This window comes from Aegilops tauschii, chromosome 4 (assembly GCF_002575655.3).
Source record: "Aegilops tauschii subsp. strangulata cultivar AL8/78 chromosome 4, Aet v6.0, whole genome shotgun sequence".
Classification (NCBI taxonomy): domain Eukaryota; kingdom Viridiplantae; phylum Streptophyta; class Magnoliopsida; order Poales; family Poaceae; genus Aegilops; species Aegilops tauschii.
In genome coordinates, this window is record NC_053038.3 from 103,386,935 (window position 1) to 103,408,064 (window position 21,130).

The 21,130-nt window shown below is 43.0% G+C and overlaps 1 protein-coding gene across 1 annotated transcript; it reads right to left on the bottom strand.

Moving 5' to 3' along the window:
• Positions 1 to 15,732: 15,732 nt before the first annotated feature.
• Positions 15,733 to 16,658, bottom strand: LOC141021477 (secreted RxLR effector protein 161-like). The gene has a single exon (XM_073497346.1). It carries the CDS (start codon positions 16,656 to 16,658, stop codon positions 15,900 to 15,902), a length of 759 nt encoding a protein of 252 aa, XP_073353447.1. The 3' UTR covers positions 15,733 to 15,899.
• Positions 16,659 to 21,130: the final 4,472 nt, after the last annotated feature.

Consider the following 21,130-nt stretch of genomic DNA (forward strand, 5'->3'; position numbering starts at 1 on the left):
TTATGAAATATCTCCCCTTCGCCTGAAAGTCAAAGAAAGTAGAAGCAGGGAGAGCGACGTGATCGTTCCTCTCAACAAAACGATGACGAACCATAGCCTCATAATCCAAATAAGCAGAAGGCAACTCAATATCATCCTCACGTATAGTTACACCAAGAAAATTAGCTAAACGGGATGCATAAATTCCACCAAAGAAATCTCCATTAAATCTATTATTATGCAACCTACGTGCAACAATGGCTCCCAAATTAAATGTATCATCACGAAACAAGGCATGGCACAAAATAATAATATCAGGGACACTCAGGTTTTCACAGTTTCCGCGACCAATTAAGCATCTACTAGCAAATATAGCAAAGTAACGTAGAACAGGAAAATGTATGCTAGTGCTTCGTGCATCGAAAACCTTCCTCGTTTCCCCTACAGCAATTGTATCAATAAACCCCTCCACATCGTTGCTATGTGGTTCCTCTATGAAACCCGGAAAAGGTAACTTGCAAACCTCACAGAAGTCACGAAGGGTCATCTCCTTATACTCATCATATAAATAAAAATCCACTGTATGTGGTGACCTCCTAGGATGGAAATGAAAATTTTGCACAAAGGTATTAGTGAGTAAGAGATACTGTTCGCGTTGGTCACGGAGGAAGTCGGTGAGGCCTGCATTCTCAGCCAACTCATAAAAATCATCATAAATCCCGACTGCTCTCAAGAAATCATCACAAGGCCATTCACGCGGTCGAACCTCCGCGGTGCGAGGCAGATTATATTTGGGCCTCTCTTCTTCTTCACTTTGCTTATCCTTAGAGCTTCGGCTCGACGAGCCCCTCAAAAATCTCTTCATCATTTTCTGAAAATTTCTGAAATTTTTAGTAACTTCAAATAAAAGTGAACCAAACTCAACAAAATTGATAGCAACTACTCCCACAAGTGCCTAGAGACTATATCATGCATTAGAACTACTTGGGACCAAACAAATTTGACATGCAAGCTCAAGAACATGGTCACCTAGGCATCACAAATTTGCAATGAATAAAGCACTAGAACAAAAACTAATTGGACCATTGGAGGAGTCACATACCAAGGAACAATCCCCCAGAGCAGTTTTGTGAGAGGTGCTTTGAGCAAGGAGATCGAAAATCGCAGCAAAATGAGCTAGAACTCGTGCTTGAGCTAGTTGGTGATTTTTTTGGGAGGAAGGAGTGTGTGGGTGCAGGAATAAGTGGAGGGGAGCCATCATGGGCCCACGAGGTAGGGGGGCACGCCCTGGACCCTCGTGCCCAGGTGCTTGCTCCCCCTGCTGTGTTCTCAGTACCAGATATTCTCAAATATTCCAGAAAAAATCATATTTCAATTTCAGGGCATTTGGAGAACTTTTATTTTCGGGGTATTTTTATATTGCACGGATAATTCAGAAAACATACAGAAAAATACTATTTTTACTTTATTTATTCTAAATAACAGAAAGTAAAAGGAGGGTATAGAAGGTTGTGCTTTCTAACTTCATCCATCTCATGCTCATCAAAAGGAATCCACTAACAAGGTTGATCAGGTCATGTTAACAAACTCATTCCGAATCGCATGAAACCGGAGAAATTTCGAATAACACTATGTTACCTCAACGGGGATATGCACACCCCCAATAATAAGAATATCATATCTCTTTTTGACAGTAGGAAGAGGAAATTCAAAACCTCCAAAAATAATCGATGGAATTTTTCCAATAGAGTTGATACTATGAACTTGAGGTTGTTTCCTCGGAAAGTGTACCGTATGCTCATTGCCATTAACATGAAAAGTGACATGCCTTTGTTGCAATCAATAACAGCCCCTGCAGTATTCAAAAAGGGTCTTCCAAGAATAATAGACATACTATCGTCCTCGGGAATATCAAGAATAACAAAGTCCGTTAAAATAGTAACGTTTGCAACCACAACAAGCACATCCTCACAAATACCGACAGGTATAGCAGTTGATTTATCGGCCATTTGCAAAGATATTTCAGTAGGTGTCAACTTATTCAAATCAAGTCCACGATATAAAGAGAGAGGCATAACACTAACACCGGCTCCAAGATCACATAAAGCAGTTCTAACATAATTTCTTTTAATGGAGCATGGTATAGTGGGTACTCCTGGATCTCCTAACTTCTTATGTATTCCACCCTTAAAAGTGTAATTAGCAAGCATGGTGGAAATTTCAGCTTCCGGTATCTTTCTTTTATTAGTAACAATTTCTTTCATATACTTAGCATAAGGATTCATCTTGAGCATATCAGTTAATTGCATACGTAAAAAGATAGGTCTAATCATTTCAACAAAGCGCTCGAAATCCTCATCATCCTTTTTCTTGGATGGTTTGGGAGGAAAAGACATGGGTTTCTGAATCCATGGTTCTCTTTCTTTACCGTGTTTCCTAGCAAGAAAGTCTCTCTTATCATAACGTTGATTCTTTGATTGTGGGTTATCAAGATCAATAGCAGGTTCAATTTCTACATCATTGTCATTACTAGGTTGAGCATCAACATGAACATCATCATTAACATTATCACTAGGTTCATGTTCATTACCAGATTGTGTTTCAGCATCAGAAATAGAGATATCATTAGGATTCTCGGGTGTGTCAACAACAGGTTCACTAGAAGCATGCAAAGTCCTGTCATTTTTCTTTTTCTTCTTTTTAGAAGGACTAGGTGCATCTATATTATTTCTCTGAGAATCTTGCTCAATTCTCTTAGGATGGCCTTTAGGATACAAAGGTTCCTGGGTCATTTTACCAGTTCTAGTAGCCACTCTAATAGCATAGTCATTATTCTTACTATCCAATTCATTGAGCAAATCATTCTGAGCCTTAAGTACTTGTTCTACTTGAGTGGTGACCATAGAAGCATGTTTACTAATGAGTTTAAGTTCACCTTTAACTCTAGACATATAATCACTCAAGTGTTCAATCATATAAGCATTGTGTTTTAATTCTCTACCAAAATAAGCATTGAAGTTTTCTTGCTTAACCATAAAATCATCAAACTCATCTAAGCATTGGCTAGCAAACTTAGTACGAGGGATTTCAGCTTTATCATATCTATAGAGAGAATTTACCTTTACTACCTGTGTCGGGTTATCAAGACCATGTGTTTCTTCAATAGGTGATGAATTAAGACCATATATTTCTCCAACAGGCGGTAAATTAAGACCATGTATTTCTTCAACAGGAGGTAAATTCTTAACATCTTCAGCTTTTATACCTTTTTCTTTCATAGATTTCTTTGCCTCTTGCATGTCTTCAGGACTGAGAAATAGAACACCCCTTTTCTTCGGAGTTGGCTTAGGAGTTGGTTCAGGAAGTGTCCAATTATTTTCATTGGTCAACATATTATTCAATAGAATTTCAGCTTCATCTGGTGTTCTTTCCCTGAAAACACAACCAGCACAACTATCCAGGTGGTCTCTGGAAGCATCTGTTAGTCCATTATAAAAGATATCAAGTATTTCATTTTTCTTGAGAGGATGATCAGGCAAAGCATTAAGTAATTGGAGAAGCCTCCACCAAGCTTGTGGGAGACTCTCTTCTTCAATTTGCACAAAATTATATATTTCCCTTAAAGCAGCTTGTTTCTTATGAGCAGGGAAATATTTAGCAGAGAAGTAATAAATCATATCCTGAGGACTACGCACACAACCAGGATCAAGAGAGTTAAACCATATCTTAGCATCACCCTTTAATGAGAACGAAAATATTTTAAGGATATAAAAGTAGCGAGTTCTCTCATCATTAGTGAACAGGGTGGCTATATCATTTAATTTAGTAAGATGTGTCACAACAGTTTCAGATTCATAGCCATAAAAAGGATTAGATTCAACCAAAGTAATTATATCAGGGTCGACAGAGAATTCATAATCCTTATCAGTAACAAAGATAGGTGAAGTAGCATAAGCAGGATCATATTTAATTCTAGCATTCAGAGTTTTTTGTTTAAGCTTAGCTAATAATTTCTTAAGATCACTTCTATCATTGCAAGCAAGAAAGTCTCTAGCAGTTTCTTCATCCATAACATAGCCCTCAGGCACAACAGGCAATTCATATTTAGGGGGAGAATCTTCATCATCACTTTCATCAATATTATTAGTTTCAATAATTTCATTCTCTCTAGCCCTAGCAAGTTGTTCATCAAGAAATTCACCAAGTGGCACAGTAGTATCAAGCATAGAAGTAGTTTCATCATAAGTATCATGCATAGCAGAAGTGGCATCATAAATAACATGCGACATATCAGAATTAATAGCAGAAGCAGGTTTAGGTGTCGCAAGCTTACTCAAAACAGAAGGTGAATCAAGTGCAGAGCTAGATGGCATTTCCTTACCTCCCCTCGTAGTTGAGGGATAAATTTTTGCTTTCGCGTCTTTCAAGTTCTTCATAGTGACCAGCAGATATAAATCCCAAGTGACTCAAAGAATAGAGCTATGCTCCCCGGCAACGGCGCCAGAAAATAGTCTTGATAACCCACAAGTATACGGGATCGCAACAGTTTTCGAGGGTAGAGTATTCAACCCAAATTTATTGATTCGACACAAGGGGAGCCAAAGAATATTCTCAAGTATTAGCAACTGAGTTGTCAATTCAGCCACACCCTGATAACTTAATATCTGCAACAAAGTATTTAGTAGCAAAGTAATATGGAAGTAACGGTAACGATAGCAAAAGTAATATTTTTGGGTTTTGTGGTGATTGTAACAGTAGCAACGGAAAAGTAAATAAGCGAAGAACAATATGTGAAAAGCTCGTAGGCATTGGATCGGTGATGGAGAATTATGCCGGATGCGGTTCATCATGTAACAGTCATAACATAGGGTGACACAGAACTAGCTCCAATTCATCAATGTAATGTAGGCATGTATTCCGAATATAGTCATACGTGCTTATGGAAAAGAACTTGCATGACATCTTTTGTCCTACCCTCCCGTGGCAGCGGGGTCCTAATGGAAACGAAGGGATATTAAGGCCTCCTTTTAATAGAGTACCGGACCAAAGCATTAACACATAGTGAATACATGAACTCCTCAAACTATGGTCATCATCGGGAGTGGTCCCGATTATTGTCACTTCGGGGTTGCCGGATCATAACACATAGTAGGTGACTATAGACTTGCAAGATAGGATCAAGAACTCACATATATTCATGAAAACATAATAGGTTCAGATCTGAAATCATGGCACTCGGGCCCTAGTGACAAGCATTAAGCATAGCAAAATCATAGCAACATCAATCTCAGAACATAGTGGATACTAGGGATCAAACCCTAACAAAACTAACTCGATTACATGATAAATCTCATCCAACCCATCACCGTCCAGCAAGCCTACGATGGAATTACTCACGCACGGCGGTGAGCATCATGAAATTGGTGATGGAGGATGGTTGATGATGACGATGGCGACGGATTCCCCTCTCCGGAGCCCCGAACGGACTCCAGATCAGCCCTCCCGAGAGAGTTTAAGGCTTGGCGGCGGCTCCGTATCGTAAAACGCGATGAATCTTTCTCTCTGATTTTTTTCTTCCCGAACACGAATATATAGAGTTGGAGTTGAGGTCGGTGGAGCTCCAGGGGGCCCATGAGGCAGGGGGGCGCGCCCCCCACCCTCGTGGAAAGGGTGTGGGCCCCCTGGCCTTGATTCTTTTGCCAGTATTTTTTATTATTTCCAAAAATAATCTCCATGGAGTTTCAGGCCATTCCGAGAACTTTTGTTTCTGCACATAAATAACACCATGGCAATTCTGCTGAAAACAGCGTCAGTGCGGGTTAGTTCCATTCAAATCATGCAAGTTAGAGTCCAAAACAAGGGCAAAAGTGTTTGGAAAAAAGTAGATACGACGGAGACGTATCAGGTACATTTGTACTCACGTTTGCTTAATTTATGTTTTGCAGAGAGACTTCAGTCTCACTAGTAGTTCCGCGTGGACTTCGTCGTTTAGCTTGTTACCTCAGCTACGATCTTGTACCCTTGGGAGGGTCTTGTAGATAGTCAGGCTTCTTAGCCTTTTTCATTTGTTGTTGTTTGTACTCAGACATGTTTATGCTTCCGCTTGTTGCTTGTGTGCTCTGTATGTTGGGTCATGAGACCCATGTTTGTAATACTTGGCTCCTCGGAGCCTAATGAATAAATACTTTGAGTTGTAGAGTTTTGTTGTGATGCCATGTTGTATTTGCACATATCGAGCATATTGTGTGTATGATTTGAAATGCTTGGTATGTGTGGGATCTGACAACCTAATTGTTTATCCTTGGTAGCCTGTCTTACCAGGAAATGTCTCCTAGTGCTTCCACTGAGCCATGGTAGCTTACTACTGCTCCGGAACACTTAGGCTGGCCGGCATGTGTCCTTCTTCGTTCCTGTGTCTGTCCCTTCGGGGAAATGTCACGCGGTGTCTACCGGACTCCTACTAGCCTGCTACAGCCCGGATTCTCCGGAGTCCTGTTAGCCCAGCTGCTACAGCCCGGATTCACTCGCTGATGACCGACACGTTCGTTGCTGGGTCATGTATGTCTGTCCCTGTAAGTTAGTGCCACCTTGGGTTTACGACTAGTCATGTCGGCCCAGGTTCTTTGTCATATGGATGCTAGCGACACTATCATATACGTGAGCCAAAAGGCGCAAACGGTCCCAGGCCAGGTAAGGTGGCACCCGTGGGAATACCGTGCGTGAGGCCGCAAAGTGATATGATGTGTTACATGCTAGAACGGTGTGACTTAGGATTGTGGTCCTGACAAAGTATGAACCCTAGGCCTTGTTTCCTAGCATTGCAATACCGTTTACACTCACTTTTATGATTAGTTACCTTGCTGTTTTTATATTTTCAGATTACAAAAACCTATATCTACCATCCATATTGCACTTGTATCACCATCTCTTCGCCGAACTAGTGCACCTATTCAATTTACCATTGTATTGGGTGTGTTGGGGACACAATAGACTTTTTGTTATTTGGTTGCAGGGTTGTTTGAGAGAGACCATCTTCATCCTACGCCTCCCACGGATTGATAAATCTTAGGTCATCCACTTGAGGGAAATTTGCTACTGTCCTACAAACCTCTGCACTTGGAGGCCCAACAACGTCTACAAGAAGAAGGTTGTGTAGTAGACATGAAGCAGTTTCTGGTGTCGTTGCCGGGGAGGTGATTGCTTGAAGGTATATCTTTAGATCTTGCAATTGAATCTTTTAGTTTCTTGTTTTATCACTAGTTTAGTTTATAAAAGAAAACTACAAAATATGGAATTAAGGTTGCTTCATATGCTTCATCTTTTTAATGTCTTTCGTGAAAATGATGGGAAGGAGAATTGTGCTCAAGTACTAGAATAAGAATTACATAGAATTCTTGGCATAAAATATGTGAATGATGAGCATGATTGCAATGTTGTTAGTATGAATTCCTTGAATATCCATGATGCTAATGATATGCAAAGCCACAAGCTTGGGGAAGCTATGTTTGATGAAGATGATATTTTTTGTCCCCCAAGTTTTGATGAGAAAATTTATTATGATGAAAGCATGCCTCCTATTTATGATGATTATATTGATGAAAGTGGATTTGGAGAGGTCATGACTTTATTTAGTGATGAATCCACTATTTCAGAAGAGGTTCCAATTGATTATGAGAACAAAGTTGCTATCTATGATGATTATTGTGATGACATGTATGCTATAAAGAATAATGATAACCATGGAACTTGTCATCATGATTTTAATTTTCAATTGGATTATGCCTCACATGATAGTTATTTTGTTGAGTTTGCTCCCACTACTATTCATGAGAAGAAATTTGCTTATGTGGTGAGTAATAAAAATTCTATGCTTGTAGATCATGAAAAGAATGCTTTATGTGATGGTTATATTGTTGAATTCATTCATGATGCTACTGAAATTATTATGAGAGAGGAACATATGCTTGTAGGAATTGCAATAATATCAAGTTTCCTCTCTATGTGCTTAAAGTTTTGAAGTTATGCTTGTTTTGCCTTCCTATGCTAGTTGATTATTGTTCCCATAAGTTGTTTGCTCACAATATCCCTATGCTTAGGAAGTGGGTTAGACTTAAATGTGCTAGTCATATTCTTCATGATGCTCTTTTTATGTTTTAATTCTTATCTTTTATGTGAGCATCATTGAAATCATAATGCCTAGCTAGGGGCGTTAAACGTTAGCGCTTGTTGAGAGGCAACCCAATTTTATTTTTTGTTCTTTGCATTTTGCTCCTATTTAGTAATAAATAATTCATCTAGCCTCTGGTTAGATGTGGTTTTATGTTTTAATTAGTGTTTGTGCCAAGTAGAACCTTTGGGAAGACTTGGGTGAAGTCTTTATGATCTTGCTGTAAAAAACAGAAACTTTAGCGCTCATGGGATTAGCTGCCATTTTTTACTAGAGAGTGCTTTTAGGTTAATTATTTTTGCAGATGATTAATAGACAAATTCCTCAGGTCCAACAATTTATTTCAGAATTTTTGGAGTTCCAGAAGTATACGTTTGATACAGTTTACTACAGACCGTTTTGTTTTTGACAGATTCTGTTTTCACTGTGTTCTTTGCTTATTTTGATGAATCTATGAGTAGTATCGGAGGGTATGAACCATAGAGAAGTTGGAATACAGTAGATATTACACCAATATGAATTTAGAATGAGTTCACAACAGTACCTAAGTGGTGATTTATTTTCTTATACTAACGGAGCTTACGAGTTTTCTGTTGAGTTTTGTGTTGTGAAGTTTTCAAGTTTTGGGTAAAGATTCGATGGACTATGGAATAAGGAGTGGCAAGAGCCTAAACTTGGGGATGCCCAAGGCACCCCAAGGTAATATTCAAGGACAACCAAGAGCCCAAGCTTGGGATGCCCCAGATGGCATCCCCTCTTTCGTCTTTGTTCATCGGTAACTTTACTTGGAGCTATATTTTTATTCACCACATGATATGTGTTTTGCTTGGAGCGTCATTTTATTTTCTTTTGTTTTGCTTGCTGTCTGAATAAAATACCAAGATCTGAAATTCTTAAATGTTAGAGAGTCTTCACATAGTTACATAGTTATTCGACTACTCATTGATCTTCACTTATATCTTTCGGAGTAGTTTGTTGTTTGCTCTAGTGCTTCACTTATATCCTTTTAGAGCACGGCGGTGGTTTTATTTTGAAGAAATAGATGAACTCTCATGCTTCACTTATATTATTTTGAGAGTCTTTAGAACAGCATGGTAATTTGCTTTGGTTATGAAATTAGTCCTAATATGATAGGCATCCAAGATGGGTATAATAGAAACTTCCATATAGAGTGCATTGAATACTATGAGAAGTTTGATACTTGATGATTGTTTTGAGATATGAAGATGGTAATATTAGAGTCGTGCTAGTTGAGTAATTGTGAAATTGAGAAATACTTGTGTTGAGGTTTGCAAATCCCGTAGCATGCACGTATGGTAACCGTTGTGTAACAAATTTGAAACATGAGGTGTTCTTTGATTGTCATCCTTATGAGTGGCGGTCGGGGACGAGCGATGGTCTTTTCCTACCAATCTATCCCCCTAGGAGCATGTGCGTAGTTCTTGGTTTTGATGACTTGTAGATTTTTGCAATAAGTATGTGAGTTCTTTATGACTAATGTTGAGTCCATGGATTATACGCACTCTCACCCTTCCATCATTGCTAGCCTCTTCGGTACCGTGCACTGCCCTTTCTCACCTTGAGAGTTGGTGCAAACTTCGCCGGTGCATCCAAACCCCGTGATATGATACGCTCTATCACACATAAACCTCCTTATATCTTCCTCAAAACAGCCACCATACCTACCTATTATGGCATTTCCATAGCCATTCCGAGATATATTGCCATGCAACTTTCCATCGTTCCGTTTATTATGACACGCTTCATCATTGTCATATTGCCCTGCATGATCATGTAGTTGACATCGTATTTGTGGCAAGGCCACCATGCATAATTTTTTATACATGTCACTCTTGATTCCTTGCCTATCCCGGTACACCGCCGGAGGCACTCATATAGAGTCATACTTTGTTCTAGTATCGAGTTGTAATCTTTGAGTTGTAAATAAATAGAAGTGTGATGATCATCATTAATAGAGCATTGTCCCAAAAAAAAGGAAAAAAAGAAAGGCCAAAAAAGGGAAGGCCAAATAAAAAAGAAAGGCCAATTAAAAAAAGGGAAAGGCCAAATAAAAAAATAAAAAGGAGAAATAAAAGGGACAATGCTACTATCCTTTTTCCACACTTGTGCTTCATCAAATGCCCTAGGTCTTCGTGAGCAAGCAAGTTGGATGCACACCCACTTAGTTTCTTTTGTTGAGCTTTCATACATTTATAGCTCTAGTGCATCCGTTGCATGGCAATCCCTACTCCTCGCATTGACATCAATTGATGGGCATCTCCATAGCCCGTTGATTAGCCGCGTCAATGTGAGACTTTCTCCTTTTTTGTCTTCTCCACACAACCCCCATCATCATATTCTATTCCACCCATAGTGCTATGTCCATGGCTCACGCTCATGTATTGCGTGAAAGTTGAAAAAAGTTTGAGAATACTAAAGTATGAAACAATTGCTTGGCTTGTCATCGGGGTTGTGCATGATGAGAGCATTTTGTGTGACGAAGATGGAGCATGGACAAACTATATGATTTTGTAGGGATGAGCTTTCTTTGGCCATGTTATTTTGATAAGACATAATTGCTTGGTTAGTATGCTTGAAGTATTATTATTTTTATGTCAATATTAAACTTTTGTCTTGAATCTTATGGATCCGAATATTCTTGCCACAATAAAGAAGATTACATTGATTAATATGTTAGGTAGCATTCCACATCAAAAATTCGGTTTTTATCATTTACCTACTCGAGGACGAGCAGGAATTAAGCTTGGGGATGCTTGATACGTCTCCAACGTATCTATATTTTTGATTATTCCATGCTATTATATTATCCATCTAGGATGTTTTATATGCATTTATATGCTATTTTATATGATTTTTGGGACTAACCTATTAACCTAGAGCCCAGTGCCAATTTCTGTTTTTTCCTTGTTTTTGAGTTTTACAGAAAAGGAATACCAAAAAGAGTCCAAAGGACGTGTCAGACGATTTTTTATGGACCAAAAGAAGACCCGGAGTAAAAGAGTTGGGCCAGAAGAGTCCTGGGCCGTCCACGAGGGTGGGGGCGCCCCCCCCTCCCCCCGGGGGCGCGCCGGCCTACCTCGTGGACGACTCGGGCACCTCCCTGACTTGTTCCCGACGCCAAAAATTCCTATAAATACCGAAACCTCCAGAACATAACCTAGATCGGGAGTTCCGCTGCCGCAAGCCTCTGTAGCCACCGAAAACCAAACTAGACCCGTTCCGACACCCCGCCGGAGGGGGGAATCCCTCTACGATGGTGAAAGGATCGATACGGTCGACTAGAGGGGGGTGAATAGGAGACTACAAATTTTACTCTTTCTTGTCAATTTTAAGGCTTAGCGGATAAAAAGGGTTCACTAGATATGCAACTAGGTGAACACAACCTATATGACAAGCAAGCTCTAAGCTAAATATGCTAGGCAACAAACTAATTAGCAAGCCAACAAGCATACAAGGCTAAGTAAAGTGCGGGAAAGGATTAACCACAAGTGAGACGAGGACGCGGATTTTATCTCGAAGTTCACTCATCCTTGGGGAAGAGCTACTCTCCGTTTGGAGCGGTGCCGGAGCCAAAGCTTGCGGAACGCCACCGAAGGCTCACCGTAATCTCCTTCAAGTCACCCCCAACGGATGAGCCTCGAATCACTCGGGGTTGGTCTTGAAGGCGACCACCACACCTTTACAAACTTCTCCGGAGCACACCACAAGCAAGGAAGCTTCCGGAGGAACCTCTAACCGCCTAGGAGCCCAAGCTCCAAGAGTAACAAGTCATGGTGGATGAATGTTGCGGGGAACGCGATTTGGTTTGGTCAAAGTGTAGATTGGGTCTTGCTCTCCCAACCCCCAAAGTTTCAACAAGATTGGGTGGAGGGATTGAGAGTAGTGAGAAAAATGGGGTGTAGCAATGGAGGAGCTCAACAAGACATTAGGGTTGAGGGATGGAGGAGGAAGAAGGGGGCTTATATAGTGTTCTTGGCCGGGAGGGGATTTCTGCCCGTTGGACCCCGTGCGCACGGGCCAAGTCAGCCCCGTGCGCACGGGGTGTCCAGTGAGTTTCGAGGTACCCCGTGCGCACGGGGTGTCCCGAAATATTCTGACTACCCCATGCGCACGGGGGTCAGAGAGCCCGTGCACACGGGGTGTCCAGAAGATTTCTGATGAAACATCACAGGACACCACGGCAAAGCACACAATAAGTGGAATATCTGAGGAGGTGTAGGAGGGCTGGTGTATCTGTCTTGGAGGCATTCCCACACGACACTAAATCCACGAAGACCCCTCTTGATAGTGCGGTTTTACCTACGACTCAAATCGAACCAAAACGAAAAACCTTCGAGTCGCCGGTAACCACGCCTTTGAAATTTTTGGACTGGGGGGTCGCACACCTCCATCAATGGACACCTTGGAACCAAAGTCCTGAGATAAACTTTAGCAACCAACATTAGTTCCACTAACCACATTGTCATCACACCAAAATATAATCTAAGTGATACTTGCACTTTCAATCTCCCCCTTTTTGGTGCATTGATGACAATATGGTTAGGACATGGCATACAGGATACAACTTAAGTAAACAGCCATGCGACAATAGTTGATCAAAGGAGCTCCCCCTATATATGTGCAAGGAAAAAAATGCTTGATTATGCATCAAGCACACACATATGAGGCTCCCCCTAGATCCACATTGTCAAGGCATGCGATCAACATAATAATACCCAACACGGTGCCTAGATCACATGCAAGTGTGGTGAGCATAAAATGTGAGACTAACCTATAGAAGCTTGATCATACTCCACAAGACATATCAACATAAGCATAGATAAATTCCATAAAGTTGATAGTCTCTCACATAGACTAGGTAGCTCACGACCACACCGCAAAAGCAAGTAAATAAGAGTATCTCAAGCCAAATAAACACAACCAAAACAAACGAGGCCTTGAGATCTCACCCAACTGAAACCAACTGCAAACGCCCCTAATAGAACACTTCTCCCCCTTTGTCATCGAGACAACAAAAAGGGAAAAGGCGATGCTAACGAGACTCTAGACAAGAGGAGGTGCGCTCGAAGCATCATCACCAAAGTGCCATCCCTCCAAGGGAAAAGAACGAGCTGTGGCCACACTGTCGTTGTCCTCGGACCCTGGACCAACCTCCTCACCAGCTGCAGCACGCTCAGCCTTCTTCTGACACCTCACCAGCTTGCCCTTGTTGATCTCCTTGACCTGACGGCGCTGAATGGACTGACACATTTTGAATATGTTGCTCACGGTCTTCAGAAGAGACTTCTTCTCCTCTCTGGTGAAACTGGCATCAGTAGCAACCTGCTTCCCTTTGCTACGCGGAATCCGCACATAGGATGAACATCCCTCAGTGTAGGTAGCACGATCCTCAGGCCTGGGGTTGCGCCCCTTCTTGGGAGGCACATATGGTGGAGGAGCAGCCGGAAGCCAGTTGGCATCACGCTTCGGAAAGGAGGTGCGGTACTTGGCAATGTACCTGGCGGGACAGACAGACTCAATCAAAGCTTGGATGAACGGAGCATAGATGCATGACTTGTTCTCCTGAACACACTGCCTGATCTCAAAGAACATGAAGTCCAGAACATCCACTTTCTTCTTGTCATGAAGGTAGACAAAGATGTCCAACATGGAGCTCCTCAGATTGTGAGAGTCCCTGGTCTTAGGATTAAGCGTGTACCTAAGAATGTGACACATAGAATCATAGGTTGGCTTCAAATGTTTGATAGAACCGGTGGTGAAGGCCTTGTCTGGCTTGTAAGCAAAAGCAATCTCATCCTTGTCTCTACCTGTCTCCCGAGCACGGCCATACTCAGGATGCTCCTCAGCAAAGAACCGATACGGAATGATGTCAGAGAACTTGGCCATGGAGGCCTCACACTCATATGTGCCAGACATCCAAGTCATAGTGCGAGCCTCATCACTGTGGAAGTATACGGTGGCAAAGAACTGCATCACAAGATCTTCACTGTACGGATGGTGGAAGGCGACGAACGGGATCAAGCCAAGCCTCCCAAGAGCATTATACACACCGGGATAGATATGATCATTGTCCCGAAGAGCCTCCACATTGATTTGCTTGTGGGGGGCAAACTTGTTTTTCTTGGTCATGATCAGCTCAGAGAACACACGGTGTTGAAAATCACTCTTGAATCTTGGGTCAACCCCTGCATCAGTATTTGCCACATAGGGGAAATCCTGCCTGCGAGCCCAAAGCTCTGGCTTGGTCCACTTAGAGAGAGGTAGATTCTTGACATTCCGACCTCCTGGGAGCACCTGTTCCTCTCCTTCCTCCTCATCAACATCATCAGCAGAATCATCCTCATCTTCTATCTCTGCATCTGCGGGGTTCTCATAGTGAGCATCTTCCTGCGAATCATACTCCTCTTCTGAATCCTCGGAGGCTTCAATCACTGGCTGCTTGGAGGCGGCACGGCGAACACGGCCTAGCTCAGAGCCCTGACCAATTCTTTCGGACGGCTGACGAAGAGCCAAAGTGAATTCCCTGGAACCTGCCTTGGTGCGCTTGCGAGGGAGCTCGGACCTCTTGTCAGCAGAGTCTGAAACACAACAGCAACAAAACACAACAAACACGAGAGACACAAATAAGTACAAGTGCTTGAGAAGCTGGCGAGGAATGGAAGACAGAGAAGAAACAGGACTGGCACCACTGTGTACCCCGTGCACACGGGGGTCTGACCACCGTGGACACGGGGGTCCCGTGCGCACGGTACAAGGCCCGTGGACACGGGGTTCGCCCAGCGGCAACCACTTCCAGATCGAGATCCGGGAGTGAGTGCGCAGGGAGAACCGCCACAGTAATGCCCATCCGATTCTAGTCTATCACAAGGGAATGACTGGCCTAGACTAGTAGAGGAGGAAACCCTAGACTAATAAGGATCCAAGGAGGAAAAAGAAGGACAAGGGGAGGGGGATACCAGAGGAGGACCCCATCCCGGGAGATCTCCACGGAGCAGCGAAGTCCCACGGCGCACGGAGGAGCACCGGCGACAGGGAGGCGACGGCGGCGGCCTGGAGGCGATCTGGGGCGTGGAGGGGGCGACTGGGTGGGAAAGAACCCAAACCCCCCCACGTCCCACCTCTTCAGGGCCAGAAACCGCAGACCCCGTGCGCACGGGCTAAAGGCCCCGTGCGCACGGTACAAGGGCCGTGGGCACGGGGTCCCCGTGCGCACGGTACAAGGGTCGTGGGCACGGGGTATCCAGAGGATTTTGACAGGAAGAAGCTTGTTGGGTTATGGCTGAATGCAAATTCTTACCAAGACCCCAAAGAGCATTTCCGCCTCACTTCTGAACACGTCGCAGAAGAAATCCAACACTACTAGAAAGGAGTATGTGTAGCACTTGCACTGGAAGAGAATCGAGAAACACACACACACCGAAACACGAACACAAGGACAAGAAGAACCACACACAAAAAAGAAAAAAGATCCAACCTCCAACGGAGGGCGGTGGCCGAAGCCACCATGTTTGAGTTTGTTTGGTATGGCACCGCGAATATATGAACCTTGGGCCCAAGACCAATACTCATCTTTGAAGCACAAATGCCATCTTCAAATGGCTAATGTGAAAGATTTTGTTCAATTTATGCACTAGTAGGATAAGATAGCTCATTAGTTGAGCTAGCTCCCCCTACTTAGGTGCCTACATCTAAAACAAGATACTAGTAGAGTATGTGTGTGTATGCAAGAACCTCAATCCAAGTTACTTATATCCACGATATTCAGCTCATGCCTTAACTCGCGGAATCTTGCTTCATCAAGTGGCTTGGTGAAAATGTCGGCAAGTTGCTTCTCGGTGTTGACATGGAATAAATCAATGTCTCCCTTGGCCACATGATCTCGAATGAAGTGATGACGAATCTCAATATGTTTGGTTCGGCTATGTTGCACTGGATTGTCGGCGATCTTGATTGCACTTTCATTGTCACAAAATAGAGGCACTTTGTCACATTTGACACCATAATCCATCAAAGTTTGCCTCATCCATAATAATTGTGCACAACAACTTCCTGCGGCAATGTACTCGGCCTCGGCGGTTGAAAGGGACACACAATTCTGCTTCTTTGAAGACCAACTTACCAATGACCTCCCTAGGAATTGACATGACCCGGAAGTGGACTTGCGGTCTACCTTGTCTCCGGCCCAATCCGAATCCGAATATCCCAATAACTTGAAAGTTGCTCCTTTGGGATACCAAAGGCCCAAGTTTGGGGTATGAACCAAATATCGAAGGATTCTTTTCACTGCCGAAAAATGGCTCTCCTTGGGAGCGGATTGAAATCTTGCACACATACACACACTCAACATAATATCCGGCCTAGATGCACAAAGGTAAAGCAAAGAACCGATCATAGAGCGATATACCTTTTGATCCACATCTTTACCATTGGGATCAAGATTAAGTTGGCCATTTGTGGGCATGGGCGTCTTCATGGGCTTGACATCTTGCATTTTGAACCTCTTGAGCATGTCTTGAATATAAAGTGCTTGGTTGATGAAGGTTCCTCCTCTCAATTGCTTCACTTGAAATTCGAGGAAAAACTTCAACTCTCCCATCATGCTCATAGCAAATTCCTTGGTCATAAGATTCTCAAACTCAACGTTAATAGCATGGTTAGTGGAACCAAAAATAATATCATCAACATATATTTGGCACACAAACAATTCTCCTTTTACCCTCTTCGTGAAGAGAGTGGAATCTATTAACCCGATCTGGAACCCCTTCTCGCTTAAGAACGCCGTAAGGTGATCATACCAAGCACGAGGTGCTTGTTTAAGTCCATAGAGCACCTTATGGAGTTCATAAACGTGAGAGGGGTGATCGGGATCTTCGAAACCGGGAGGTTGTTTGACATACACCAACTCCTTAAGAGGACCATTAAGAAATGCACTCTTCACATCCATTTGATACAATTTAAAATCATGATGTGAAGCATATGCAAGCAAGATACGAATGGACTCAAGACGGGCAACGGGGGCAAAGGTTTCACCGAAGTCCAAACCTTCAACTTGGGTGAACCCTTGTGCCACTAACCTTGCCTTGTTTCTAGTGACTTGTCCATGCTCATCTTGTTTGTTCTTAAAGATCCACTTTGTTCCAATGACATTATGATGTTCTTTGGGTCTCTTCACAAGAGTCCATACTTTGTTGCGGGTGAAGTTGTTGAGTTCTTCATGCATGGCATTTACCCAATCCGGGTCGTCAAGTGCATCTTCAACCTTAAGGGGCTCAACGCAAGAGACAAACGAGTGATGTTCACAAAAGTTTGCCAAACGTCTACGAGTAGTTACCCCTTTGTTGATGCTTCCATAAATGTTGTCGGTGAGATGTTGAAGATGCTTTAACTTGGCGGCTGCTTTTTGCACTTTGAGGGTAAGCTCTTCTTCACTTGGTTTTGAACTTGTGGAAGAAGCTTGGCCTTGGGAATGCTTTAGCCTTGGAGACACCCTTCTCTTCACAACCTCTAGTTCTTGATCACTTGGATGTGATGATGTGGAAGACACTTGAGGTTGGGATTGATCTTGATCAAGAGCTTGACCTTGGGCCTCACGGATTTGTTCTTCGCCATTTGGTTGAGCTTGCCCTTGATCTTGCTCGGGAACATGAGGGACTTGATCTTGTTCTTGGATAGGTTCGTGATTTCCCATAGCATCTTGACCTTGTGGTGGCGGTGATGACTTCCCTTGTGGAGAATCCACAAGAGGGGCTCTTACTCCTTCTTCTTCTACTTGGACTTGGGGTGTTTCTTGTGGACGATGTGGCCTATCCCCATAGTCCTTATAGCTTGTGAAGGAGCCACATCACCTACAACACTAGGAACAATTTGCTCCGCACGGGAACCGTTATCTTCATCAAACTCCACATTTACCGTTTCCTCAATACATCCGGTGGATTTGTTGAGAACACGGTAAGCATGAGAGTTTGATGCATATCCAACAAATATGCCCTCATAAGTTTTAGGCGCAAACTTAGCTAAACGGGATTTCTTATTTAGAATGAAACACTTACAACCGAATACTCGAAAGTATTTGACGTTAGGCTTTCTCCCGATTAGGAGTTCGTAGGGAGTCTTGTTCTTGAGCTTACGAAGATAAAGCCGGTTTGTAGCATGGCACGCGGTGTTGATGGCTTCGGCCCAAAGCTTGTATGGAGACTTGTACTCGTTAAGCATGGTCCTTGCCATCTCAATGAGAGTCCGGTTCTTCCTTTCCGCAACACCATTTTGTTCGGGAGTGTATGGCGCGGCATATTGATGCTTGATCCCCTCATCGCTCAAGAACTCGTTCATAGTGTAATTTTTGAACTCGGTGTCGTTGTCACTTCGAATTGCCTTGATCTCACAATTATGTTGACGTTGAGCTTCTTTGGCAAAGTTGATGAAGGTGTCTTGAGTTTCATCTTTAGTCTTGAGAAAGAACACCCATGTATATCTTGTATAGTCATCGACAATGACAAGGCAATACCTCCTCCCTCCCAAACTATCATAAGATGGAGGCCCAAAGAGATCCAAGTGAATGAGCTCGAGAGGCCTCAAAGTGGTAATGATAGTCGTCACCTTATGAGCTTTTTCATGAAGTTTTCCGGCAATGCAAGCACTACAAGGACGATCTTTGGCAAAAGACACATTGGTTAGTCCAAGGATGTGCTCCCCCTTTAAGAGAGCTTGTAAATTTCTCATGCCAACGTGTGCTAGCCGACGGTGCCAAAGCCACCCCACGTCGGCCTTGGCCATTAGACATGTTGCAAGATAAGTTTTCTCATTTGAGAAATCAACCACGTAAAGGTTGTCTTCAACATGCCCAACAAAGACCACTTTGAGATTGCTTCTCTTAAAGACGGTCACATGAAATTCACCGAAATGAGAATCATAACCGGCACGTGCCAATTGGATCGTAGAAAGTAAATTGTAGTGAAGGGATTGAACAAGCATGACATTCTTAAGTGGTGCATCACTAGAGGTTACCACCTTGCCCAAACCCAATACCTTGCCCTTGCTATTGTCACCAAAAGAGATGTTTGAAGTGGCCTTGAGCGAATCAATGAACTCCACAAGCATCTCCCTCTCTCCGGTCATATGATTGGTGCAACCACTATCGATCACCCATTGTGTTCCACCGGAGGTATATTCCTACAAGAATCAAGCTTTGATTTTAGGTCCCCATTTTGCAATGGGTCCTAGAGAGTTAGCAACAAGGGTCTTAGGAACCCAAATAGTCCAAGCATAATCATCATAGTTAGTGCCAACAAATTTAGCAAAGGTATAACCATCATCTCCTCTCATGAGGACATAAGATGGGTTGTTCTTGCCGGCAAACTCTTTGGGAATGGCCTTGTCCCTAGTGACCTTGCCATCCCCAACATTCCCTTTTTCCTTCTCATTCTCCTTGTGTCCTTCATGAACAAATGCTATCTTTTGTTGGGGAGGAGGAGTAGGACCGATCTTCTTCTTGTGGCTCTTCTTCTTGGTCTTCTTCTTCTTAGAAGAGGGGTCAAACCCAATTCCCTCCTTGGCAACACACTCCTTTTGGTTGCTCAAGAGGTCATTGAGGTTTTTCTCCCCTTGAATGCACGACACAAGCCCTTTCTCAATTTGGGCTTTTAACTTCTTATTCTCCTCTCGGAGAGAGGTGCAATCATGATCAAAGTTAGCCGTACAAGATTCATCATTTAAATCAATATGAGGGACGGAAGTAAGAGCCTTAATGGTTGTAGCTTTAAGTTGAGCATAAGACTCGGTGAGGGCAATGAGGTCACCTTTGACAACCTTGGAACTAGTCACAAGGAGCTCATGTTTCTCAACAAGTCTCGTGTGATCAACTAGAAGCTTTTCAACCCTTACTTTAAGGGCATATTTGTTCTCAAGAGCAAGTTGCAACGCATCATCGGTTTTAACGAAGTCAATTTTATGAGAAGACAAGGCTTCCTCAAGTGATGCTCTCATGACACTCTCTTCATGTAGCTCATGCTCAAGGAGTTCGACTCTCTCTTTTTCCTCTATGAGGAGGTTTTCAACGTTCTCAATAAAATCATCGCGTTCGGCGAGTGATTTAAGGAGATCGCTAAAACGAGCACGAGCTTCACCATGAAGAGTTTTCATGAAAGCCATCAAGGATTCCTCATCATTATCCACACCATCATCACACTCATCCTCCACTATCTCACATGAAACATTGGGAGTGTGGATGAAGGGTTTTAGAGATTTGGACTTTGTTTTTACCTCTTTGGCCATGAGGCAATGATGAGTGAACGGCTTGTCCTCGTTGGGAGAGTCGAAGAGGCCGGTGGTGGAGGAGGAGGTAGTGGCATGCATGGCAATGGCGGCCGTGCCCACGTGCTCATCATCACCGTCATCTTCATCTCCGGACATGTACTCCTCATGAACAAGAGCCTTGTCATCTTTCCTCTTGGAAAACTTGGTGAACTTCTTCTTCTTGAGCACAAGCTTCTCGGACTTGTCTTCACGTCTCTCATAAGGACAATCGTGCACAAAATGTCTTGGGCTATCACAATTGTAGCATTTTCTTCGTCCAAACGATCTTCCTTGCAGATTCTTCCCTTTGTTTGCCATGTTCCCGGAATATTTCTTGACCAAGAGAGCCAAGTCTTCTGCAAAGTCATTTGCCGGGCATGAGGTGTCAACATCTTCCTCACAAGTCTCTTCAACAACTTCTTCATCCCTTGAGGGTTGGGCAACTACTTTCTTGGCCTTCAATGCAAGATTTGAGTTCTTGGTGGCTTGAGCTATGGCAAAGGTCTTCTTGGACTTGGTCTCCAAAAGAACATGATTGAGAAAGTGGATACAACTTGTGCCGCGGTCAACTTTTGATAGTCCGGGCGTTGATGTATCATCATCACCATGGTATGTTCCGTGAGAACCATAGCATCAATGAACTTGTCCTTAATGAAATCATCATTTGCCCAA

Bases quoted from the DNA above. Each gene is read 5' to 3' on its own strand.
- LOC141021477 (XM_073497346.1), bottom strand. From the start codon at position 16,658: ATGCAAGATGTCAAGCCCATGAAGACGCCCATGCCCACAAATGGCCAA.